We start from the raw sequence: 26,996 nt of genomic DNA, 5'->3' as shown, positions 1-26,996 counted from the left end.
TTTGTTATTATGTTACCAAGTTCCTGATGGTGATCCTAACTTTTTGTATGAAATGATATGGCAAATGATGAAAATCTAAAACACTACTACTATTATTATTATTATTATTATTATTATTATTATTGTTATTGTTCTTTCTTTTCTCAGACGTTATGTCTGGTCAAAAATGGAAAGTGACGCAGACCTTGATCAAGCGTGACTTCCTTTTAACTGTACAGTATATGTTACATTGCATTTAGGAACTTTCGGGTAATTGAACAAGTATCAATAATTACAGATTTCTGTAGTTGTATATATAAGTTTGGATGTAGCTGTATTGTGTTGATGTACTGGTGGATATTGTGTGGTATGACTCCTGTAGTTGATAGTATAATCGGTATAATGTCAACTTTATCCTGATGCCACATGTCCTTGACTTCCTCAGCCAGTTGAATGTATTTTTCAATTTTTTCTCCTGTTTTCTTCTGTATATTTGTTGTATTAGATATGGATATTTCGATTAGTTGTGTTAATTTCTTCTTTTTATTGGTGAGTATGATGTCAGGTTTGTTATGTGGTGTTGTTTTATCTGTTATAATGGTTCTGTTCCAGTATAATTTGTATTCATCATTCTCCAGTACATTCTGTGGTGCATACTTGTATGTGGGAACGTGTTGTTTTATTAGTTCATGTTGTATGGCAAGTTGCTGATGTATATTTTTGCTACATGGTCATGTCTTCTGGGGTATTCTGTATTTGCTAGTATTGTGCATCCGCTTGTGATGTGATCTACTGTTTCTATTTGTTGTTCGCAAAGTCTGCATTTATCTGTTGTGGTATTGGGATCTTTAATAATATGCTTGCTGTAATATCTCGTGTTTATTGTTTGATCCTGTATTGCAATCATGAATCCTTCCATCTCACTGTATATATAGCCTTTTCTTAGCCATGTGTTGGATGCGTCTTGATCGATGTGTGGCTGTGTTAGATGATATGGGTGCTTGCCATGTAGTGTTTTCTTTTTCCAATTCACTTTCTTCGTATCTGTTGATGTTATGTGATCTAAAGGGTTGTAGAAGTGGTTATGAAATTGCAATGGTGTAGCCGATGTATTTATATGAGTGATTGCTTTGTGTATTTTGCTAGTTTCTGCTCGTCCTAGAAAGAATTTTCTTAAATTGTCTACCTGTTCATAATGTAGGTTTTTTATGTCAATAAATCCTCTTCCTCCTTCCTTTCTGCTTAATGTGAATCTTTCTGTTGCTGAAAGTATGTGATGTGTTCTATATTTGTGGCATTGTGATCGTGTAAGTGTATTGAGTGCTTCTAGGTCTGTGTTACTCCATTTCACTATTCCAAATGAGTAGGTCAATATTGATATAGCATAGGTATTTACAGCTTTTGTCTTGTTTCTTGCTGTCAATTCTGTTTTCAGTATTTTTGTTTGTCTTTGTCTATATTTTTCTTTTAGTTCTTCTTTAATATTTGTATTATCTATTCCTATTTTTGTCTGTATTCTAGATATTTGTAGGCATCTGTTTTTTCCATCGCTTCTATGCAGTTGCTGTGGTTATCCAATATGTAATCTTCTTGTTCAGTGTGTTTTCCCTTGACTATGCTATTTTTCTTACATTTGTCTGTTCCAAAAGCCACATTTATATCATTGCTGAATACTTCTGTTATCTTTAGTAATTGGTTGAGTAGTTGATTTGTTGCAGCCAGTAGTTTTAGATCATCCATGTATAGCAAATGTGTGATTTTGTGTGGGTATGTTCCAGTAATATTGTATCCATAATTTGTATTATTTAGCATGTTGGATAGTGGGTTCAGAGTAAGGCAGAACCAGAAAGGACTTAACGAGTCTCCTTGGTATATTCCACGCTTAATCTGTATTGGCTGTGATGTGATATTATTTGAATTTGTTTGGATATTGAGTGTGGTTTTCCAATTTTTCATTACTATGTTTAGGAACTGTATCAATTTAGGATCTACTTTGTATATTTCCAATATTTGTAGTAACCATGAGTGGGGTACACTATCAAAAGCTTTTCGGTAATCAATGTATGCGTAGTGTAGCGACCTTTGTTTAGTTTTAGTGTGATATGTCACCTCTGCATCTATTATCAGTTGCTCTTTACATCCTCGTGCTCCTTTGCAACAGCCTTTTTGTTCTTCATTTATAATTTTGTTCTGTGTTGTATGTGTCATTAATTTCTGTGTAATTACTGAAGTTAATATTTTGTATATTGTTGGTAGGCATGTTATGGGGCGATACTTAGCTGGGTTTGCTGTGTCTGCTTGATGTTTAGGTTTCAGATAAGTTATTCCATGTGTAAGTGTATCAGGGAATGTGTATGGGTCTGCAATGTAACTGTTAAATAATTTAGTTAGATGTGAATGTGTTGAGGTGAACTTCTTTAGCCAGAAATTTGCTATTTTATCTTTTCCAGGGGCTTTCCAATTGTGCGTAGAATTAATTGCTCGGGTGACTTCAAGTTGTAATATTATCACTTCAGGCATTTGTGATATCATCTTGTATGTGTCTGTTTCTGCTTGTATCCACTGTGCATGCCTGTTATGTTGCACCAGGTTTGACCATATGTTGCTCCAGAAGTGTTCCATGTCTCTTATGTTTGGTGGATTGTCTATTTTAATGTGTGTGTTAACTATTGTCTGGTAAAATTTCTTTTGGTTTGTGTTGAATGTTTGGTTTTGTTTCCTTCTATTTTCACTTTTTTTGTTATCTTCCAAGTCGTTTGGCCGATGCCTGTAATTTCTGCTTCTTTTCATGTAATTGCTCTATCGCTTCTTGTTGTGAGATTTTACCTAACCTTAAAATACTCATTTCAAGGAGTTAAAAATGTTTGGGGTCAGTTTCTATAGTTTTTTAGGAGAAGGTAGGTGAAAGTAGAATAAGTATGTTGACACAGGGACATCAATAGTTGCCTGGAAAGTGGGAACTAATGTTATTACAAATGTACTAAATGGGTTAATTGGGGTTACTTGGCTTTGTTACTATTCAAAAGAGACTTGCTGACTATGCAAAATAGAGAAAGTAATATACAAACAGTCTGCATATGGTGCTCGTAGCACTTTCAGAAAGTATATTGTTTTCTTAAGACTCATTGTCGAATAAGAAACAACAGATGGTTTTCTTGCACTAAGGGCATTAAAGAAAGTGTCAGTCTGTAAACACGTCAACTAGTTAAGGTTTGTAACTTCATTACACTAAGAATGGAATTGGTTATCACTTGGTTGTCATTGTGGCATTCGACTGAAGGATTTAATAAAGCAGACAATTTAATCAAAATGGCTGAAGTACCACTTGATCACGACCTTTAAAAATAAGAGTGAAGTATCATATAATTAAGTCACTGAAGTAAATTGACTAAAACAAGGAAGAAGATCAACCAACCTATTAACTTGGCTTCTCGGTCTGTGATGCGTGGAGCTAGCTGTGTTGTATCTACTTTCACGTCTTCAACCACAGAATTGTCACCACCTTCTGAGACAGCTGTATCTGCATTGCTTTGCTGCTCAGCTGCTGCTGCCTCAAGTTTTGCTTGTACTTCATTTGAGGACTTTAAACGAGCCTGGAGTTCTCTGACTTTAACCTCATCTTCATTCTGTCGGCGCCTTGATTCTATTAATTGCTGGAAACCAGTGAAATTTGAAATGTAAATGAAACTGAAAGTAAAAACGTATGCACACAAGAATAATTTTTAAATAACTTATTTTTACCTGTTGCATTCCCTGCAAGGTTTGTTGCAACACTTTCAGCTGTTTGTCCTTCTGCTCCAACTCTGTCCTGAGATCAGACCTAACCAGATCCACTTCATTTTTGTATGCTTCCAGCTGACATCTGAGACTGTCATTTTCTTCCTGTGAACACATGCCCAAACTGGAGAGCAAATATGCAGCAGACAAAGTTATAAATATCAATAAATTAAATATGCTGTCACCCATATGTGAAGAAGTTACCTAATCTCCACAAAAACTTCACACACAGAGCTAGACAAAAATGTTTCTGCAGCCAGATTCATGGGTTATCTTATTCCACACAATGTTGTGTGGTTTAAAGCAACTACAGCATAATTATACAGTGTTGTTCTTGGCAGAGTTACCAGTTTCCTTTGCCTTTGTAACAAAATTTTTTGGGTGCCACTTGCATTAGAAAAAGACTGTTATGAAGGCATATTAAAAAAATATTGTTATTGATGAGTATGTAAATGAAAGAAAGGTATGCTGATGTGTTTCGTAATCCCGCCAGAAGCCACTGATGGGACTCCTGAGTCCAGAGTCTCCAACCAATTGACAAACTACCAGCAACAGTGTTCACTCTCTTCACTCTACAGTATATGCAGTGCAGAGATGTCTATGATTTAGCCATAGACGTATAGTTTAATATGGAGCCTTAACTACAACGCAACTTGGCATTTTTCACATACACACATCACTGGCTGAGTTGAAAAATCGATAAGTGACAGAAAAAAAGGTCCTATGACCGGCTGAGGCCTAAACCTTGGACTTTTGGATCTGACGTTTGACATCCACTGACCCACTTCTATTTTCATCTCATCAGATAGTAACAAACCTGTTTTTCCACACTAATATTCAAACTGGTGAAACTGATGCTGATCATTACTGTATCGGCACAGCTTAATAATTTGACACAGATGTCAGTAAACACAGAAAAGATGCAATACAGTTCAAGGGGGGTGGGGTGGGGGGATGATGATGATGAAAATTATGGTGTATGGCGGTACACTGATATCACATGAGAGGAGAATTTTGGTGGAGGGGTGGTGCATTAATGACAAAGGCTCCACAATATTTCACCAAATGCATGAAAATCAAGCAGATTGTAGGAATGTGTCACAGAGTGAAGCAGACTAGAAGAATGAGTCATGGAGGGTCTAACCGATGCCACGTAGAGAGAAGGCCTGTGTGCTGAGCAGCTTGCCTACCAAGAGTAGTCATACAGGTTTTTCAATCCAAGAATAGTTTCTGCTGGCAAGCACTTCTAGAAATGCTTTTTTCTGGCTAAATAATACTAGTAGCACACATAATTGTAATAAATGCCAAATATAGGCATTACAAAATTTTTGTCATGGGGGATATTAACCCAAAAATAAGAGAAAAAAATGTGTTTCCTAAATATGTTAAGATCAATGAATTTCTACTGCTGAAATGAAAAACTGTCTAGGAAGGGAGCATGCCTTGACAATTGGCAATGTGTGTAGACATTAAGTAGAATGTGACACCATCAAATTACGAATAGCTGACCATTATCACATGTTGTTGTTGTTGTGGTCTTCAGTCCTGAGACTGGTTTGAGACTGGTTTGATGCAGCTCTCCATGCTACTCTATCCTGTGCAAGCTTCTTCATCTCCCAGTACCTACTGCAACCTACATCCTTCTGAATCTGCTTGGGGTATTCATCTCTTGGTCTCCCTCTACGATTTTTACCCTCCACGCTGCCCTCCAATACTAAATTGGTGATCCCTTGATGCCTCAGAACATGTCCTACCAACCGATCCCTTCTTCTGGTCAAGTTGTGCCACAAACTTCTCTTCTCCCCAATCCTATTCAATACTTCCTCATTAGTTATGTGATCTACCCATCTAATCTTCAGCATTCTTCTGTAGCACCACATTTCGAAAGCTTCTGTTCTCTTCTTTTCCAAACTATTTACTTTCCATGTTTCACTTCCATACATGCTACACTCCATACAAATACTTTCAGAAATGACTTCCTGACACTTAAATCTATACTCGATGTTAACAAATTTCTCTTCCTCAGAAACGCTTTCCTTGCCATTGCCAGTCTACATTTTATATCCTCTCTACTTCGACCATCATGAGTTATTTTGCTCCCCAAATAGCAAAACTCCTTTACTACTTTAAGTGTCTCATTTCCTAATCTAATTCCCTCAACATCACCCGATTTAATTCGAATACATTCCATTATCCCCGTTTTGTTTTTGTTGATGTTCATCTTATACCCTCCCTTCAAGACACCATCCATTCCGTTCAACTGCTCTTCCAAGTCCTTTGCTGTCTCTGACAGAATTACAATGTCATCGGCGAACCTCAAAGTTTTTATTTCTTCTCCATGGATTTTAATACCTACTCCGAATTTTTCTTTTGTTTCCTTTACTGCCTGCTCAATATACAGATTGAATAACATCGGGGAGAGGCTACAACCCTGTCTTACTCCCTTCCCAACCACTGCTTCCCTTTCATGTCCCTCGACTCTTATAACTGCCATCTGGTTTCTGTACAAATAGTAAATAGCCTTTCGCTCCCTGTATTTTACCCCTGCCACCTTTAGAATTTGAAAGAGAGTATTCCAGTCAACATTGTCAAAAGCTTACTCTAAGTCTACAAATGCTAGAAACATAAGTTTGCCTTTCCTTAATCTTTCTTCTAAGATAAGTCGTAAGTTCCAGTATTTCTACGGAATCCAAACTGATCTTCCCCGAGGTCGGCTTCTACTAGTTTTTCCATTCGTCTGTAAGGAATTCGTGTTAGTATTTTGCAGCTGTGACTTATTAAACTGATTGTTCGGTAATTTTCACATCTGTCAACACCTGCTTTCTTTGGGATTGGAATTGTTATATTCTTCTTGAAGTCTGAGGGTATTTCGCCTGTTTCATACATCTTGCTCACCAGATGGTAGAGTTTTGTCAGGACTGGCTCTCCCAAGACCATCAGTAGTTCTAATGGAATGTTGTCTACTCTGGGGGCCTTGTTTCGACTCAGGCCTTTCAGTGCTCTGTCAAACTCTTCACGCAGTATCGTATCTCCCATTTCATCTTCATCTACATTTTCTTCCATTTCCATAATATTGTCCTCAAGTGCATCGCCCTTGTATAGACCCTCTATTAACTCCTTCCACCTTTCTGCTTTCCCTTCTTTGCTGAGAACTGGGTTTCCATCTGAGCTCTTGATGTTCATACAAGTGGTTCTCTTATCTCTAAAGGTCTCTTTTATTTTCCTGTAGGCAGTATCTATCTTACCCCTAGTGAGATACGCCTCTACATCCTTACATTTGTCCTCTAGCCATCCCTGCTTAGCCATTTTGCACTTCCTGTCGATCTCATTTTTGAGACGTTTGTATTCCTTTTTGCCTGCTTCATTTACTGCATTTTTATATTTTCTCCTTTCATCAATTAAATTCAATATTTCCTCTGTTACCCAACGATTTCTACTAGCCTTCGTCTTTTTACCTACTTGATCCTCTGCTGCCTTCAATACTTCATCCCTCAAAGCTACCCATTCTTCTTCTACTGTATTTCTTTCCCCCATTTGTGACAATTGTTCCCTTATGCTCTCCCTGAAACTCTGTATAACCTCTGGTTCTTTCAGTTTATCCAGGTCCCATCTCCTTAAATTCCCACCTTTTTGCAGTTTCTTCAGTTTTAATCTACAGTTCATAACCAATAGATTGTGGTCAGAGTCCACATCTGCCCCTGGAAATGTCCTACAATTTAAAACCTGGTTCCTAAATCTCTGTCTTACCATTATATAATCTATCTGGTACCTTTTAGTGCCTCCAGGGTTCTTCCATGTATACAACCTTCTATCATGATTCTTAAACCAAGTGTTAGCTATGATTAAGTTGTGCCCTGTGCAAAATTCTACCATTTCTCTCCCCCAATCCATATTCACCTACTAGGTTTCCTTCTCTCCCTTTTCCTACACTCGAATTCCAGTCACCCATGACTATTAAATTTTCATCTCCCTTCACTATCTGAATAATTTCTTTTATTTCATCATACATTTCTTCAATTTCTTCGTCATCTGCAGAGCTAGTTGGCATATAAACTTGTACTACTGTAGTAGGTGTGGGCTTCGTATCTATCTTGGCCACAATAATGTGTTCACTATGCTGTTTGTAGTAGCTTACCCGTATTCCTATTCATTATTAAACCTACTCCTGCATTACCCCTATTTGATTTTGTGTTTATAACCCTGTAGTCACCTGACCAAAAGTCTTGTTCCTCCTGCCACCGAACTTCACTAATTCCCACTATATCTAACTTTAAACTATCCATTTCCCTTTTTAAATTTTCTAACCTACCTGCCCGATTAAGGGATCTGACATTCCACGCTCCGATCCGTAGAACGCCAGTTTTCTTTCTCCTGATAACGACATCCTCTTGAGTAGTCCCCGCCCGGAGATCCGAATGGGGGACTATTTTACCTCCGGAATATTTTACCCAAGAGGACGCCATCATCATTTAATTATACAGTGAAGCTGCATGCCCTCGGGAAAAATTACGGCCGTAGTTTCCCCTTGCTTTCAGCCGTTCGCAGTACCAGCACAGCAAGGCCGTTTTGGTTATTGTTACAAGGCCAGATCAGTCAATCATCCAGACTGTTGCCCTTGCAACTACTGAAAAGGCTGCTGCCCCTCTTCAGGAACCACACGTTTGTCTGGCCTCTCAACAGATACCCCTCCGCTGTGATTGTACCTACGGTACGGCCATCTGTATTGCTGAGGCACGCAAGCCTCCCCACCAACGGCAAGGTCCATGGGGGGGAGGGGGGGGGGGGGGGGGGGCTCAAAATACTGTACTGTATATAACCAATGTTAGCATAAAGAAATTCTTTAGTTATTAAATTATAACAACAGAAAGGTGAAAAGGGCGATGAGAACAGTAAGGGATGATTTGACTGAGATTATATAAAGCATTCTGGTTAAGAATTTTGTAGTTCTAATCTACTCAACTTCAGAAGACAACATACTGACCAAGTCTCCAGAGATGCTGCTTGCCTAAGAGACAAACCACCTAAGAGACAAACCACACAACACACTCCACAGCCTCAGACGACATGGTGCCACCCCATGAAAGAGAAATTGGTATACAGGCATCTCACTTAGAAACTTATTATCTGAAAACATGTTATAGTTCACGCTTCTTACAGTGCTACTGGCTTGCATTCTCTTTGAGCTTAGGATAATTCAATGGGTTAGTTCCACTTTGATAGGAACCATTCGTTTTCTGCATGGACTTAAGTAGATTACCTGTGAGACTGTGTGTCTGTGCATTTACAACTATTTAGCAAGTTCTGGATTGTACATTTTCCTCCATGGACTAGTGTATGTTTTTTGGGTAATTACACACTGACACAAGATTGCATATGAACTACTAGTAAATGAGCTTTAAAATTTTATCTACCAAAAACACCAATAGTACAATTTGTTTTTGGCTATTTTCTTAAAGAGCCTTCACAGCTGCCTGCTGTTGCCACCAGGGCACCCCAGGAGGAGCACATGGACAATGCATCCTTGCCCCCACTGTTCTACTTGCCCCCGCCATTGCCGTCACCATTGCCGTCGCTGTCACCACCCCACGAAATGCCCTCAGGCCTGGATGTGTGCCCTGGCAGCAGTTTTCTGTTGGATGTTTCTGTTGCCTCGCAAGCCAGATGAGGGGGTATGGTCGGGAGTATGCCATCCTCCACAGCTATGGCTCCTGTCTCATCTTAATGTCCAGCATCCTGCCTCCCTCCCTGTTGTCATTTGTCATTCGCAGCCTCACTACAAAGCATTGGTGCGGCATTTCGGAGGGGAGTAATATGTTGGCATAAGCTGTCGCCAGCACACTGGATGACAAAGAGGTTAAAAGCAGATTGATAATAGGCACTGGACCAAGCACACCTATCAGGAGAGAGGCCAAAGACAGACTCGCAAGCAACATGCCGCCAATGCCTTCTTGACCGCCAGTATTTACAGCACCACTGAAGACCCCGAGGGCCCAGTCATTCACAGTTGCAGGAAGTCACTCAGCCGAGTCAGTAGCAGACAGAGTCGAGTCATCAGTCACAGATGGTCGCAGTCGCAATCACAGTCTGTCTCAAGCAGCACATAGCGACCAAAGTTGTGTGTCTAGCAGGATGCGTACTTCACCAGCAGTGAGGCTAACATGGACTTGCTTCAGATACATAGCACTCTGTTTACAGTAATAAAGAACCCTGTTAACACAGGCGTGCAGTTGTTTTATAGAAAGAGAATACCGGCCAAACAATATCCTCTCCTTGCTTCTCATGGTACAAGACTCTACAATGGCAACGAGACGACACTAAAAACCATTGTGCCAGTACATCGATTGTAATGCCACGCCACATTGCCACAACCCACATCCCTCAAGGAACTACAGGATTTTTATGCAAAATTGCGTACTACCATAAGTTTATATCAGACTCTGCTATTGCAGCACAACCACTCCATGCATTATTACATAAAGATGTTCCTTTCCCATGGTCCCTGGCTTGTGACCAGGAATTCAAGTTGTTGAAATCTAAGCTGCAGTTTGTCCCTTGTTTGGTCACGTTTGAGCCAGGTCAGTACCTTGTTTGAGCCACAGATGCATCTCAGTTCAGCCTTGGTGCCATCCTTGCTTGTAAGTATAAAGATGGATGTAACACTCTACTGCATACACTTCTAAATCCGTAAATTCAACACAACAGCATTATTCTCAGACAAAGAAAGAGGCTTTGGTCATTGTTTACACTCTAAACAAGTTTCATGTTTTTCTATAGGGGTCTAATTTTCTCCTGATCACAGACAACAAACCACTAGTCTCTCTTTTTAACCCTTCAGTGTGAGGTTATGAATTTATTACATGTAGACCACTAGGATGAGTCACGTATAAATGCCTTAGCATCGTGATATGTTTTTTGGCCAGGCACTGATGGGGACATAGTGCGAGTGGTTGCAGCCTGCCATAATGTTCTATCCATCAGAAAAAAAAGAATGAAAAACTGTTAAATGTTTCGTGAAATGATTTTTCTAAAAGTAAGAAATAAAATAAATTAGAGAAACATTTTGTGTGCATTTGAATGATTCCTGAAATTATATATAGCAAATCAGGTCATCAAACATTTCTCTGATTTATTTTATTTCTTACTTTTAGACAAATCATTTCACAAAATATATAACCTTTCATTTTTCAATTTTTTTATTAAATTCCCTATCCCACTCTCTGATTAAGGGACCAACATGGGGATTGTTTTGATGCCTAATTTACTAAAACTGAATGCAATGTAGGAGATGGTGACATGCTAGGTGTTGTATAAAGAACAGTTGTACGCTTGGTTAGGATATTACACTTTTATTTAAAACTGAACTGTAACTCCAAGGGATATGAATTAATCTCACAGATTACCTGTCCTTTGAGGAGGTCACTTGGTAAATTCTATGGCACTAAGTAAAGGAGCATATGGTAATCATACCTCATGGGAAATATTGGCGGCAAGAACAACTACATGCTTGTTAACACTGGAAACGCGCAAACTCATATGGTATGCACATGAGCACAAAACACAAGCTGGTCATAATGTTTGTAGCACAAACTTTCAATCGCTGATGGCAAGGTGCATGAGCAAAGCTAGGCTGCTGGGAGCCTTGCCATACCCCAAGGTACATTCTCTGAACCAGAAGCTAGTAGCTGTAGTGTACAGGTATCTGGTCGCAAGACAGAACTGACAGCTTGTGGCAGACATAGGTTTATGAAGAAAAAGTCACTGCCTTAGCAGACAGCTGTAGCAACCGAGGAACATGTGGGAACGCTAGTTTCTTGGATGTATCTGGGTGCAGGAATTCGAGAATAGTTTATACCTTGTCGAGCAGAGGATATGAACCAGCGGTGGAGATAATGATGCAAGGGATACTCTCTCGCCAGCACCAACAATCCAGTTTGCTGTGTTGATGATGATGCCAGCGTTCTGGAGGTGTTCAAAAATATTGCGTAGGGGCTCATGGTGTCCCTTGGTTGATGTAGAAAACATGAGTACATTGTCCAAGTAGGTGAAACAGAGGGGCAAGCCTTTAAGATGCCATCCCAGAAACACTACCACATTTGGGCAGCATTATGGAGGCCAAAGCTCATGAAGGCGCTCTCGTAGAGAGCAAATGGTGTGATGATGGTGGTCTTCTGGTTGTTCTCATGTGGGACCTGAATCTGAGTGAAAGCCTCGGCGCAGTTAATTGTGCTGAAAACTGTAGCCTCAGCCAACGCATTGTTGTAGCTGTGCCAGAGTGGTACTGGGTACCAGTAAGGGATGGTGCAGAAGTTTAGCTTCTGGCAATTGCCACATGGGCACCAGGAGCCATCCTTCTTCTTGGAAAGGTTAATGATAGATGCCTATGGGCTCTTCAAAAGATACAGCACAGCAGTGGAAAGCAGATCATTAATCTTGGATGTGGTGAGCTTGAGTTTGTGTGGTGCTAGAGTTCATGGACAGCAAAAGACAGGCGGTCTGGGGTTGGTGTTGATGTAGTGTACAATTGAATGGTGGACTTCCCGAGGTGCGTTCAATGGGTGTGTGAGTGCAGGCAATTGCACCAGATCAGTCATGGGCCAGAATACACCACCTGCTTCACACTGGAGAAAACAGCAAAACAAGTGGCGCACTTATTTGATCTCTCCATATTGCTGTCAATCAGGTGCCAGCCTGCAAGGCCAGGAAGCAGGCGATTATGCCTGACGAAGTCAACTCACATAATGGGGTTAGGGACACCGGTGCCGGTTAATGTACAGAGGTGTTATTGTTGCAGGTGGCCATAGTTTGGCCATGGTTTGGTGTCATATCAAAACTGCTGACAGTCTTATAGACTGGCAGTCTTGAACGACGAGTATATCTTCTCCTCCTGTAAGGCATGGCTGTGTGCTGCGTGCGGCTGCCTCGAGTCGAATGAACATGCTGTTGCCTCACGAGCGAGATATACAGTCCTCTGACGTCATAGCGATAAGCTTATCTGGGCGCGGCAGGAAGTTAGCCATCTCAGTAGCGCAATGGCACCACTGGAAACGGAGCAATTCTGCGGATCCCACGCGGCGCCTCGTGCTGTGGCTAAGTCCCGCTCAAGGTCACCCGCCAAGACGGCGGCGCACACAGCCATAGTGAGGGGTAATGACAAACCTCTTGCTGGACTTGAGTCTTATTATGACAGAGACATTATATCATTTCATACTTTCGCGATTGGTGTAGTTGCAGACAGGAATTATGGTACCTGTGTTGTCACTACAGACAAGCCATTCTCATTGTACACAATGATGTATGCCATAGTTCATGATGGCAGAGTTATTCACTGCTGTCAGGAGGTGGGCTGAGGCCGTGTCAGGGTCCCATAAGAGATGCTGCAGAAAGATAGACACAGAAAGATAGACAACTTGAGCCAGTGTCAAATAGGAATGCGTTGGCGGAGTGAACGTCAAAGACAAACAGGCTCTGGGAGACAGAGGAGCAGTCAGGGGTGCCAGTCCCAGCAGGTGTTTGTGTTTGTGTGCCAAGAACAGGGTTCCCTGCAGTTCACAACATCTGGGCCAAACACTTGTAGTTTCAGCAAAGGCCAGCCATGTCGCGACAGATGTTAGCAGACCAGCTAGAGCTGCAGTGGCAGTAGCTGTCATGCCCGCAGTTGGTGATGTGTGGAGGGTGGCGCTCAGAATTGAGGTGGACTACGGTTGCCTACAGCATTGCTGTGTCAGCACTGAGGTGGGTGAACATGTTGTATACTCCTTTCTGCTGGGCACTGTGATGGTGGCCACAGAGGGGAGTGACCAGTGACATCATTAGCAGCATGCAGAGTGGTGGAGTTGAGCTTATGGTGGGGGGAGGGGGTGGGGGGGGGGCATTACAGTAAGCTGACTGCACCATGTAGGGGTGGGGTTAGTGCAGCTGCGACAGTAGCAGGCAAGGTGGCCAGCATCATGCACCATGTCCATGGGGCTGGCAGCATCAGTGAAGGAGAGTGCAACACCACAGCTGTCTGGACCAAGGCCAGGAGGTGAGTCAGCCATGTGTTGTGTAGGAAACCATCAGAGACCAAGTGTGATTCCATCAGGCGGCACAGAATTTGCAAAGGTTGCTAGTCCTGCTCAAGGACAAGTAGAACCTAGATGCCCTGCATTCCTGATGACATAAGATGTGTCACAATGTGACACTGGTGTGTGTCATAGCGGTCGGTGGCTGGAGGTGATATGATGAAGTTGAGGACCTCCAGCCTATTATGTTGGCTTGAGCTGGCGCATCACTATAGCTAACTTCGTGGTATCCTGGGTGATGCCACAGCCAGCTAAGATGAAGACTGAAGAGAAAAACCACAGGCAGGAGTTTTGGGGATTGAAGTGCGGCAAGTGTGCCGCAGACCGAGTGGAGGGATGGCGGCAGTAGGGGAGGTGGTGATGTTAGCAGAAGATGCAGAAGGTGGTGCAGGTGTCAGCAATGAGTGTGGCACTGGGATTTGGGCTGCCAGCGGTCATGTTACCACTAGTTGTGCATGCAGCTCAGTGTTGCAGTGTTCCAGCTCTGCAAGGTGCACAGTCTGATCAGCGATGATGTTTTAGGGCGATGCAACAGAGACCATGTGTTGTGTGGCTCAGTTGGGTCATTGGTGGAAGCCATAGTTGCTAGTCTGCACAAGGGATGAACACACAGAACACATGCAAGGGAAAGTGGTGCATAGGGTAGTCATAACCCTACCATGTTAACAAAGCTGATGGTGGAGTGCGTGCATATGCGGGAGTGGGAATGCACACCTAAAGGAATGATGGGCTCAATGACATGCCAAATTTGAAAGTTGAGTTGCCAGATTTTATTATTGGGTCAACAGCGTGTTAACTGTTTCCCTACCTACTTTACTAAAACTGAATACAATGTAGCGGAGGGTGCAGTCTAGGTGCTATATAAAGAACAGTTTTACATGTCATTGGAAAATGACACTTTTATTTAAAAAAGAATTGTTACACCAAAGTAACATGAATTAGTCTCACAGATTAACTGTCCTTGGATGATTTCACTTGGTAAATTCTATGGCACTAATTAAACAATTGCTCGGTCATCGTACCTCATGGGAAATATCAACAACAAGATCCAGAATGAAATTCGCAAAGTTAGCACATGCGTGTTAACAGTGGAGACAGGCAATCTTGTACAATACCCGTGTGGGCACAAAATATACACAAGTCGGAATGTTTGTGGCACGAACTTTCAGTCACTCACTGGGTTCCATAGTAGGTGTGGAGATGGCATGGTGCAAGAGAACATTCAAACTCTATGACACGTATCTCAGTTTCAAGTGTGTCACCAAATGGCATACCTGTCAAGACTCGTGTACAGTACAAAACTGATGATAACACCATGAGGAGAAGACCCAGGCTCAGCAAAGCTAGATTAGCAGAAGCCTTGCCAGACCCTCAGATACCCTCTTTGAACTGGTAGCCAGCAATAGTAGAGTCCAGGTACCCAGCAGTGTGGCAGAATCAACAATGTGTGGTGGAAGTCAATATACAAATAAAAACTCATTGTCTTAATAGATGGTCGTAGCAGTCTAGGAATGTGTGGGAATGCTAGGATCGATATACACTGCAGTATAATAAGGCAACAGTCAAATAGGAAATAACTTTTTTTTACTCACTGAAGAATTTTATTAGTCATTATTCATTACAGTAAACAGGTCATAATATTTTTTATCTTCGTATGATCTCACTGGTAATTTTAATCATGATGTATGCCTCAAAATGGAAAAGGGGCACTCCTTGGTGCTAACAACTGAAGGTGACACCATTTTTTTTAATAAGAAAAAGTTCATCCCAGATTTGGTCAGTCTGCTGTTATCTGGGCTTAAAGAAAGAGAAATAGTAGTGTTGTTCCCATGAATGTGTGTTGTAAGCCATATTTTAAAATATAACGTAATAAGATTCAAAAAGAGTTCTGGATTACTTATTTCATGATTGGTCCTATTGCTTCGGACACTAGGTGGCTCGCTGAATCAAACTGTTAATATTGAAAATATACAATTTTCTGCGTGCCTTCTCTAATTACATCATGTGTATTAGTTACTTTCACAGCCACCTACTGTGATGTGGCTCCACCTGTGAATGCATAACAACTACAGCCCACATAATTCTTCTCACAAACGGTATCGATAAATCAAAGAATAACTTTGAACACTAAATTATCACACAAAACACACTATAATACTATCATTCTATGCTCCAGCCTGTAGAATGCCAGGCTTGTTTTCCTGAACAAAAACATCGTTCTTAGAAGTCCCCCTGCCCAGAGATCCTAATGAGGGACTGCTTTACCTCTGGAATATTTTATCCAAGAGGATATTATCATCATTAAACTACCATATTTACCCCATTATAAAACAAGGTTTTTTCTCAAATTTGTCATTCAAACAATACAGTGTCGTAATATTCGCAGATTAAACTACTGCTACTGGCATCAACATTTTTAAGTTGTTTAGTAGAGTATATAGAGGTAGTCTTACATTTACAGGGGCCATCTTACATCTAGAGATAAAAGCTTTGGCTGTTGAGATCACATGTAGATTTATCTTGCAGAATTCGGAAGGGCAGCTTGAGAGTTCCCAATACGCTGAAGCGGTTGATACAGTATCGACGTTGTTCGAACAATCACGTGACACTGACTCACGCGGCGCTAGTGCATGAGATATGCGAGAAACTATGAACTAGCCATTACAACAGTCTACTGTTCTGATTAAAATTTGACAATTTTGTGGAAAACAAAAGGAAATAACATTAAATTCTATCATTTTACAAACTTTTGCTATATTTGAACAGGTTTGTAATAATCGTTCTTGTACATGTATGGAGACCATATACAAACATTAATGCCAATTTTTAAGTAAAGGTAACACTGAAAAATGGAAATGTTACTCTTCAAAAAACATTAGCAGATTCAGAACCCAGACTAGTGTTTTACTTGGTTCTGAGAGACTGTAATCATTTTCTAAGTGACTGCAAATGAGACATTCGTTCACTGTTCACACATTAGAATGCCACGTAAGAATGTTATCAGCTTTAGACATTCAGGTGAAACAAAAAGGAAAATTAATCCAGAATGAAATGTCTCACAAAGGAAGTAAATCGTATTAAAGTGACTTTAATTGTTATCCTGAGAATAAATTACACCGGCAAGATGCGTCATGAAGATAGTACCAACAGACATCACTAGTTCACGGGACAAGCAAAAGTTCGAGATTGGGACTGAACTGAAATTGAGATTTTTTTTTGTTTATGTATTAGTTGGTGTTGTTACATACAACCTACACACTAGAAATATTGAGTCTGTTCTTCACAGTTACTCAAGCTCAGCACTATGGAAGGGTTGGAAGGTGAACAGTGACACCAGCTTGCCTGAAAGCTAGCATGACTGCAGTGAGGGGAGTAGTGAGAGAGTAGCAAATCTCATCTTATTGCCAATTATGGGAATCTACACCAAGTACTTTGGCTTTCAGTCACCCATCCAGAGTGTTGCCCCTAAAACACGTACGAAGTTTAAACTGCAGTTTGTCTGAATTCATTTGTAGCTGGAATCTTACCGATTTTAAAAAGGGATGAATACTAAACAATAGTATTCATTTTTGCAGTATGAAGGGGCAGTGGCTTACTTATGTGTTTCTCTCTGCAATGTTGTCGACGCTCGCCTTGGTGTATCACGGGAATAAAAGGGGTGTGTCAGCTGGTTCTACAGCAAAGAGCAGGCAATATGTTTGAGAGCAAGGGACATTCTAATATTCTCATGTCAGTATAGAAGTGAAATCCAATACTTATTTGGAAAGAAACAGTTGTGTTCTCACGTCCCACCATTAAAACAGCCTCAGAAATTGCAACTTGTTCAGAAAGAACAGCCAGATATTTGTGCCCTATTAGGATAATGATAATTAAAAGTGGTGATACCACAAACTACAGGTTTAGTAAGCAAAAAAAGGCAGAAAAGAAAGCAATCCAAAAATTAATGTAAACCTTTTTTTGTTGATTTTATTTCCCCATTATTATCAAAATGTAAACAATCAATAAATGGTATAAATTTACAATATGTATAATGTTAACCTTTTGGCAGATATTTTATGTCAATATAACAGTTTGTAATTTTGATTAGTCAGAACACATAAAAAATAAATTTTTCTCAAGAGGTCTCTTAAAAAAGGGCAGCATTTACATTCAGGGTCATCTTCCATACTTGGGTGAATACAGTCTACAGCAGCACTGCATGTCCTCAGGAAATGTAATAACTGTAGTTTCACCTTGCTTTCGGCTGTTCACAGTAACAACATTGCAATGCCATACTGGCTAATGTTACAAGGCCAGTCAGTCAGTCACCCACCCAGAGTGTTGCCCCTACAACTGCTGCAGGGGCTGCTGCCCCTCTCCAGGAAAAAGGTCTTATTCTGCCCTCTCTACAGATATCCCTGTGATGTTGTTGACATTTATATAACTGAATCACACAACCGCCCAATTTTAGTAAAGTCCAGTTTGTGTTGTATAAAACTAAAAGTGAGTAATTCAATCCCAAAACCATTGATGTCAAATACTGAGTGCTTGAGGTTCTGTATGAAGATCTCTCCTCTGCTTGATTTAAATTAATGATATACAATACTGATCTCACAACTCCAAGGAAGTACATTATGCACATGATACAGCCATTGTAAGAAAACCTAAGGCAAATGGCATTCTGGAGGTTTGGGAAAAGTTTTATTAATGAAGTACGTAAGTATTTCAGTGAAAGTAATATTTATATGAGTGCAACAATATCAGCAACAACAGAATTCAACACCAAGAAATAAATAAGAGTTTGCTAGGAAAACAGGATATGACACTGTTAAAAAAGAAAATTGGACAAAGTTCTTGGGAGTCACAGTCAAGGACAATAAGAGTTGGGACATGAATACAGATCCCTTGGCCTGTACATTGTCTAAAGGCAAATCTACCATTAATATGATTAGAGAAACAAGAGTGTTATCTATTGAAACTTACATACACTGCATTGCTCTCATCAAATATGAATTAATAGGAGAAATATGTTGTGGAACAACACAATAAAATGTAAATATGTTATTAACTTGGAGAAAAAATCAGTCAGCATTATTTATCACAGCAAATCCAAGGGGACATGTCGTAACTTGTTTCCTAAATCAGGTATCTTTCTCATCACAAATATATTTATATTTGAAAGTAATATTCTTCGCTAAAATAATGAAACCAAATTTAAACTGTAGCACCAGCACAATACAATCATAATATCATCTAAATAGCCAGAGAACTTCATTATACGAAAAAAAAAGTATTACATGCTAGCCTAGAGGTAGTCGATGTCCTGGCTACACATGTCACAGACCTACCTACTACCACACCCAAAAAAACTTTGTGTAAATTCTAACATACAACCATTTTATTCTCTAGAACAGTTATTTGTCTTCAAGCAAAAGCAGACATTACAGAAATATTGTATTCACAAATACTCCCCGCCCCCTCCCCCCCCCCTCAATCTCTCTCTCTCTCTCTCTCTCTCTCTCTCTCTCTCTCTCTCTCTCTCTCTCTCTCTCCCCCCCCCCCCCTTATCCCTCTGAGTGGACTGGGAGGAAGAGATAGAAAAATAGAAGGTGTGGTGGCTGTGGGGAGGAGGAAGGAAGGAATGAGTGAATTGGAGGTCAGGAAAAGGGGGTGGACGTGGGTCTGGGACTGAGGCTTTGTTATCAGTCTTCTGGCTGGTTTGATGCAGCACACTACAAATTTCCTCTTCTGTGTCAACCTTCTAATCTCAGAGCAGCACTTCCAACCTACAGCCTCAATTATTTGCTGGATGTACTCACATCTCTGTCTTCCTCTACTACTGAAGTTATTCCCTGATGTGTTAACAGATATTGTATCATACTGTCCCCTCCTCTTTTCAGTTTTACATATATTACTTTTCTCACCAATTCTGCAGAGAACCTATTCATCCCCTACATTATCAGTCCACCTAATTTTCAATATTCTTCTGTAACACCGCATCTCAAATGCTTTGATTATCTTTTGTTCTGGTTTTCCCATATTCAATGTTTCACTACCATACAATGCTGTGCTCCAAATGTACATTCTCAGATGATTATCTCTCAAATTAATGACTACATTTGATACTAGTCTATTTCTCTTGAACAGGAATGCCATTTTTGCCAGCACCAGTCTGATTTTAATGTCGTCTTTGCTCCATCCATCATAGGTTATGTTTATCGCTGTTCACATTTCTGCTACTTCTCATCACTTTCATCTTTCTTTGATTTACTCTCAAACCATATTCTGTTCTCATTAGCTTGTTCATTCCATTCAACAGATCCTTGAATTCTTTTCGACTTTCACTGCAGATAGCAATGTCATAAGTGAATCTTATCACTAATGTCCTTTCACCTTGACTTTTGATCCCACTCTTGAACCTTTCTTTTATTTCTGCTTCTGCTTCTTTGATGCATACACTGAACAGTCTGGGCAAAAGACTACATCCCTGTCTTACACTTGTGATGAAGCAATCTGGGATAAGTTTACTTCACCTCTTGTTTTGCCATATGTCTCCTTAAAATTCATTTTTTCACTTTTAACTAATTACCATTAACATTCGTGAGTATAATCCGCATTTTCATAAAAGAGAAAGGTTGGCCCACAGATTTAAAGAATATAACACCAGGTCTAATTTTGTGCTTAGTTTTATGTATGGAATTGATTTTCTAATTTATTTCGACTATTCCTAGTAAGTACCTTTTGTTATGGGGTGAAATCAGTAATTGTCTCGTAACTTAAATTCTATTGTTGACGTATAAACAAATATAAATTCTGTACCAATTGTAAACATTTGGAGGAACAACTAACTGTATTTTTAAAGGATCTATTTGGCTCTATTCGAAAACATATTAGCAAAGCCAGCCCTTAATTAATTCCCAAGCAATTAATACAGGGTTATTACAAATGATTGAAGCGATTTCACAGCTCTACAATAACTTTATTATTTGAGATATTTTCACAATGCTTTGCACACACATACAAAAACTCAAAAAGTTTTTTTAGGCATTCACAAATGTTCGATATGTGCCCCTTTAGTGATTCGGCAGACATCAAGCCGATAATCAAGTTCCTCCCACACTCGGCACAGCATGTCCCCATCAATGAGTTCGAAAGCATCGTTGATGCGAGCTCACGGTTCTGGCACGTTTCTTAGTAGAGGAGGTTTAAACACTGAATCTTTCACATAACCCCACAGAAAGAAATCGCATGGGGTTAAGTCGGGAGAGCGTGGAGGCCATGACATTAATTGCTGATCATGATCTCCACCACGACTGATCCATCGGTTTTCCAATCTCCTGTTTAAGAAATGCCGAACATCATGATGGAAGTGCGGTGGAGCACCATCCTGTTGAAAGATGAAGTCGGCGCTGTCGGTCTCCAGTTGTCGCATGAGCCAATTTTCCAGCATGTCCAGATACACGTGTCCTGTAACGTTTTTTTCGCAGAAGAAAAAGGGGCCGTAAACTTTAAACCGTGAGATTGCACAAAACACGTTAACTTTTGGTGAATTGCGAATTTGCTGCACAAATGCAAGGATTCTCTACCGCCCAGATTCGCACATTGTGTCTGTTCACTTCACCATTAAGAAAAAATGTTGCTTCATCACTGAAAACAAGTTTCGCACTGAACGCATCCTCTTCCATGAGCTGTTGCAACCACGCCGAAAATTCAAAGCCTTTGACTTTGTCATCGGGTGTCAGGGCTTGTAGCAGTTGTAAACAGTAAGGCTTCTGCTTTAGCCTTTTCCGTAAGATTTTCCAAACTGTCAGCTGTGGTACGTTTAGCTCCCTGCTTGCTTTATTTGTCGACTTCCCCGGGCTACGTGTGAAACTTGCCCACACGCGTTCAACCGTTTCTTCGCTCACTGCAGGCCGACCCATTGATTTCCCCTTACAGAGGCATCCAGAAGCTTTAAATTGTGCATACCATCGCTGAATGGAGTTAGCAGTTGGTGGATCTTTGTTGAACTTTGTCCTGAAGTGTCGTTGCACTGTTATGACTGACTGATGTGAGTGCATTTCAAGCACGACATACGCTTTCTCGGCTCCTGTCACCATTTTGTCTCACTGCGCTCTCGAGCGCTCTGGCGGCAGAAACCTGAAGTGCGGCTTCAGCCGAACAAAACTTTATGAGTTTTTCTATGTATCTGTAGTGTGTCGTGACCATATGTCAATGAATGGAGCTACAGTGAATTTATGAAATTGCTTCAATCATTTGTAATAGCCCTGTAGTTTTATCAAAAGTATTGTTCATGTAATGATATTTGCCAATTTCATGATTTAAACACATAATTTGTCCCAACTCTTGCAGTAGAAGAAACTGTTAAAAAGAACTAATTTTTCAATGTATTCAGTTATTCTAATGAGTTAAGTTTTTTAATTGTAATTTCTGTAAATTTAACTTCAAACAATGTGTAGTTTTAGCACCTATTATTGTGAGGATACATAAGGGCCCAATTTTTGGTACCGAGACAGTCAGTCCACAGCTGAGTCTCAGACGAGAAACCTGTGTTGGTTAGAACAACAACGATGCTTCAACTTAACTGTGAAATAAGTGTTACACAATTAGGCCGTGTGTTAAAACAATGACAGTGTCTGCTCCATACGTACCTTTCTATTCTTCAAGAACTGTGAACTTTGTAGTTAGGTTTTTACTGCTCGTAGATTTTCAATAGTAAACTATTGTAGCAGTATGTGGATGCTCGCCTGAAAACTATTAGTGAGGCTTATCGAAAGTTAAACAATAGTGCACTGGCCATATTGAAAGTGTATACAGGGGGTTGTGAAAAGTGAAAGTAAGCAACTGTGAAACACAAATGTGCATCTGTCAGCTACATCATTTATAGTAGACAATACTGCACTTCCACCCCCTATTTTTTCAGCCATTACATCGACACCGGGGACAACAAACGAAGAAATAAAGAAGGCTAACTGTCACATACTCATTTTAATCTGAGCGCTTTATTCTTGTTCTCCCACTTTTATTGTTAACTCTTGGCTCTTGTACATGTTGTATGTCACCTGTCTTTCCCTATAGCTTACCCACATTTTTCTCTAACTTCAAACTTCTTGCACCATTTTACATTGTTGAACACTTTTTCAGATCAATAAATCCCATGAACATGTCTTGATTTTTCTTCAGTCCTGTTTTCACTGTCCACCGCAACGTCAGAGCTCCCTCCCTGTTGCATTTACCTTTCCTACAGAGAAACTGATCGTCATCTAACTGATCTTCAATTTACTTTTCAGTTTTTCTGTACATTATTCTTTTCAGCACCTTGGATGCGAGAGCTGTTGAGCAGATTATGAGATGAATCTTCCGCTTGTCGTCTCTTGCGATCTTCATAACTGTGAGGATGATGCTTTTCCAAAAAGGCTGATGGTCTATTGCCAGTCTCGTACATTCTACACACCACTGAATAGTCATTCTGTTGCCACTTTCCCCAAAAATTCCAAAGAAATGTTATCTATCCATTCTACTTATTTGATCTTAAGCCTTTAAAAAATCTTTTAAATTCTGAATCTATACCGGATCCCCTATGTTAGTTAATTAGTTAATTACATGTTCCATAGAAAATCAGAATGATTCTTTTATGATGGGGAATTAGTCAGCTTACAGTATATGTATACACAACTTGTGTTAACATCACTGAACATGTTATCATTTTATTCCTACTCATGAAACTACATTTAAAAACTAGTTGCCTTTTTTTTATGGCTACCAGTTTTTAGTAGAAATTCATCAATGGAACAGAAGTTGTCCAGGAGAAATAATTTTAAATTGATTTAAAATTTGCTTTGCTACCTGTCAAACATTTTCTGTTATTGACAGATGATCAAAAATGTTTATTGCTGCATACTGAACTCCTCTCTGAGCCACTGCCAACTTTAACAACTGATAAAGATCATTTTTCCCTTGAGTGTTGTAAGTTTGGACATCTTTGTTCTTCTCAAACTGTGATGGATTGTTAATGAGTAATTTCATTAGCAAAAATATGTATGCCTAGTTCCTTGAAGAGGTATGTACATAACATCCATAGATGAACACCACACATTATTCTTACTGCTAACTTTTGTGTAATCAATACTTTCTTTCTAAGTGATGAGTTACCCCAAAAAACTACTCTGTATGACTTTACTGAATAAAAATATCCAAAATACGTCACGAGGCTGATACGTTTGTTTCCAAGATTAGCAGTTGTACAACCAGCAAAAGTAGCTGAACTTAATTGTTTGAGAAGCTCAGAAAAGTGCTTTTTGACCCAAATTTGAACCCTCTGGGACTCCCTGTGATTTTATCCCAGTTACTAAAACTTTTTACATTTCGATACTGTCTGAATCATTCAGTACAACCTTTTGTATTTTGTTTGTCAAGTATGGTTCAAACCATCTGTGTGAAAAGCAATAAATTCATAAAACCTGTGTTTTTCTAAGAGTGTATCATGATGTACACAATCGAAAGCCTCTGAGAGAGCACAAAAAATACCACTTGCGATATATTATTACAGTGGAACTTTGATTTTACATTCTTTGATTTTACATTCTCTGTTTTTACCATTTTCATAATTCTACACCATACATTCGTAGCCCCTGTGAAAACCCACAGGATAAATACTAAAAATTTCGCAATCTTAAATTACTTCCTCGTAAAGTTTACCTTGGTTCTCGGTTCTTACTCAACGTCTTGCTTGACTTCATCCCTTTTTCTTCCTATTGACATTTAATGTGACTGAATGAGTTATAAGTAGCACAAAAGACAGATGGTTCACACTACAGGTAGTGGTGGAGTTAAGGGAATATTTTAGGCCATTGTGGAGAGGGGAGATGTGAGAGAGGAAATGCTGAAGTAATCCTTGACTGGTGTTGCCAACACAACTTACAACATCTAGCTTCAACGGGTAATTATGATACAACTACTGCTAGGTTGCAGCAGTGATGGAAAAACAAAGACAGTTTGACTTAAAGCGTTCCGGACTAAGCAAATATGTGACAAAGGGGCCCAGCCACAACCTTTTCTTGTGCCACTTCTAACTCAGCCTCATCCTTTTGCATGTATTTCTGATGTACTGTACTCAGCAACAATGTAACTGTCAACCTTTTAAATTCAAACACTGAGTCTTGAAGAATATGCTTGGTCATAATTCAGGAAATGTCTAGTGAAATGGCTAGTGAACTCTTCTTTGCTAGTGACTTCTTAAGTCACCCAATACTCAGTGTAACCACCACACCACACCAACATACATAAAATGAGCTCGCCTACTGGGTGTGTGGAGAGTATGAGTGGCCCTTCAAAGACAGAAGTGCAGGTAGGTCTGAAAGCATTTTGTGAAGTGCTAAAAATATACTTTAAGATGATGTGCTATGACAGATGTCACACAGAACAAGAGTTTCATGATAGAGCATTTTTAAAGAGTTTTGTGTTCAAATCTGACACGATACAGTTGCAACAACTACACACACTACTCATATATACAGGGTGAGTCGCGTAAGACGTAACACCCCCTTTATTCCGGAGGTGATTGCACGTATCGGCATGTGGTTTTCGGAGAATCATAGTGGACTATGGGGCACATACGTCGGTACATGCACAATAATCACAACGATTATATTGACTGAGATAATGAAGTAAGTACATGTTTTTTAAATGGGACGCTATACTTTTTTTACCATCATTCGAATACTCTGGAAAAGACGCGTATAGTGATGTAACACATGTTGCTATTGTGATTCAAATTTTGCTTAAAAGAGGGCAGCTGAGGATTTACCTACGTAGCGTAGGCCGTGAATGCTGCATAGAGCACGGCAACTCGGCCTGCGGGTCGCGCAAGGCGTGTTTACAGTCTGCAGCCGCTTCCGACTGCCTCTACCTTCAATCGTACAAAATTTCCCAGCGTCTTAAGCGAAGTTTGAATCACAATAGCAACATGCGTTACATCACCATACGCGTCTTTTCCAGAGTGTTCGAATGATGCTAAAAAAGTTTAGCGGCCCATTTATAAAACATGTACTTGCCTCATTATCTCGGTCAATGTAAACGTTGTGATTATTGTGCATGTACCAAAGTATGTGCCCCATAGTCGGCTATGATTCGCCGAACACCGCTTGTCGATATGTGCAATCGCCAACGGAATAATGGGGGTGTTACGTCTTACGTGACTCACCCTGTATATACTTTGTACCACACACACACCACACATTGTAGATCATAAAGATTGGCAGCAGTGACAGAGGGCACAAAGTGAGAATATAGGACTGGAGCTGTGTTCCAAATTTACATTTTGTACAGTGTACCGAAATTCTAATGAACTTGTAACATCAACTGGAGAAGTAAATTCATTTTTTCATGTCTCTGTTTCTCTCATCAAGCCTAAAATGACACTTAAATAGTTGTGAACATATGAAGTGAGGCTCACAGAAAAATCACTAAACAATAACAGCAATGGTGACAAAGTTAGTCATCAAGCAGATGTCTGCATTTACACTTTGGTTCAATCACAGCTGCTGTGATGTTTTTCATTTAATTTAACATTTTCGTCAATTTTTGCTTTTTTTCTGGGTAAGCACAAAGGATGATCTCTCAAAAACACATATTTTGAATCTATAATGTGTGGCCATAGCACGTTGGGAAATAGCTCGATTACCTTGTACCAACATACCAATTTACTTTTATACTATATATACTATATATTTAATTTCCTTCATGTGGTCAGATTTTATACAAAGTATCAGAGAGGATTGCAATTTTTAATCACATATGCCAATTACATGTGTTTTTGCTCATATTATGGGGGATTTTAACATTTTCCTCGATTCTGCATTTTCCTTAATTGTTGTGTTTTTCGAGTCTGGAACGCATAAAAACACTGTATTTGTGTCTTCCATATTGACTCCTTTTTCTTCTTCTATCAGGTCATCAGACAAGAAGTCATTCCCTTCGTAGAGGCCTTCAATGTACTCTTTCCACCTATTCACTCTCTCCTCTCCATCTAACAGTGGAATTCCCATTGCACTCTTCATGTCACAGCCCATACTTCTAATTACACCAAAGGTTGCTTTGACTTTCCTGTATGCTGAGTCTGTCCTTCCGACAATCATTTCGTTTTAGATTTCATCACATTTTTCATCAGGTCATTTTGTCTTAGCTTCTCTGCACTTCCTA

The 26,996-nt window shown here is 39.9% G+C and overlaps 1 protein-coding gene across 2 annotated transcripts in view; it reads right to left on the bottom strand.

The window, feature by feature from the left end:
• LOC124605221 (ecto-NOX disulfide-thiol exchanger 2) overlaps nucleotides 1-26,996 on the bottom strand; it is a 219,903-nt gene that overhangs the window by 41,028 nt on the left and 151,879 nt on the right. For both annotated transcript variants that reach the window (XM_047136769.1, XM_047136770.1), the window contains exons 10-11: nucleotides 3,721-3,861; nucleotides 3,395-3,632 (exon numbers count right to left, since the gene is read on the bottom strand). In XM_047136769.1, coding sequence (XP_046992725.1) covers nucleotides 3,395-3,632; nucleotides 3,721-3,861 — 379 coding nt within the window. The remainder of the gene's footprint in view (nucleotides 1-3,394; nucleotides 3,633-3,720; nucleotides 3,862-26,996) is intronic.

Source organism: Schistocerca americana, chromosome 3 (assembly GCF_021461395.2).
Source record: "Schistocerca americana isolate TAMUIC-IGC-003095 chromosome 3, iqSchAmer2.1, whole genome shotgun sequence".
NCBI lineage: Eukaryota > Metazoa > Arthropoda > Insecta > Orthoptera > Acrididae > Schistocerca > Schistocerca americana.
This window is presented reverse-complemented; position numbering and strand designations above follow the sequence as displayed.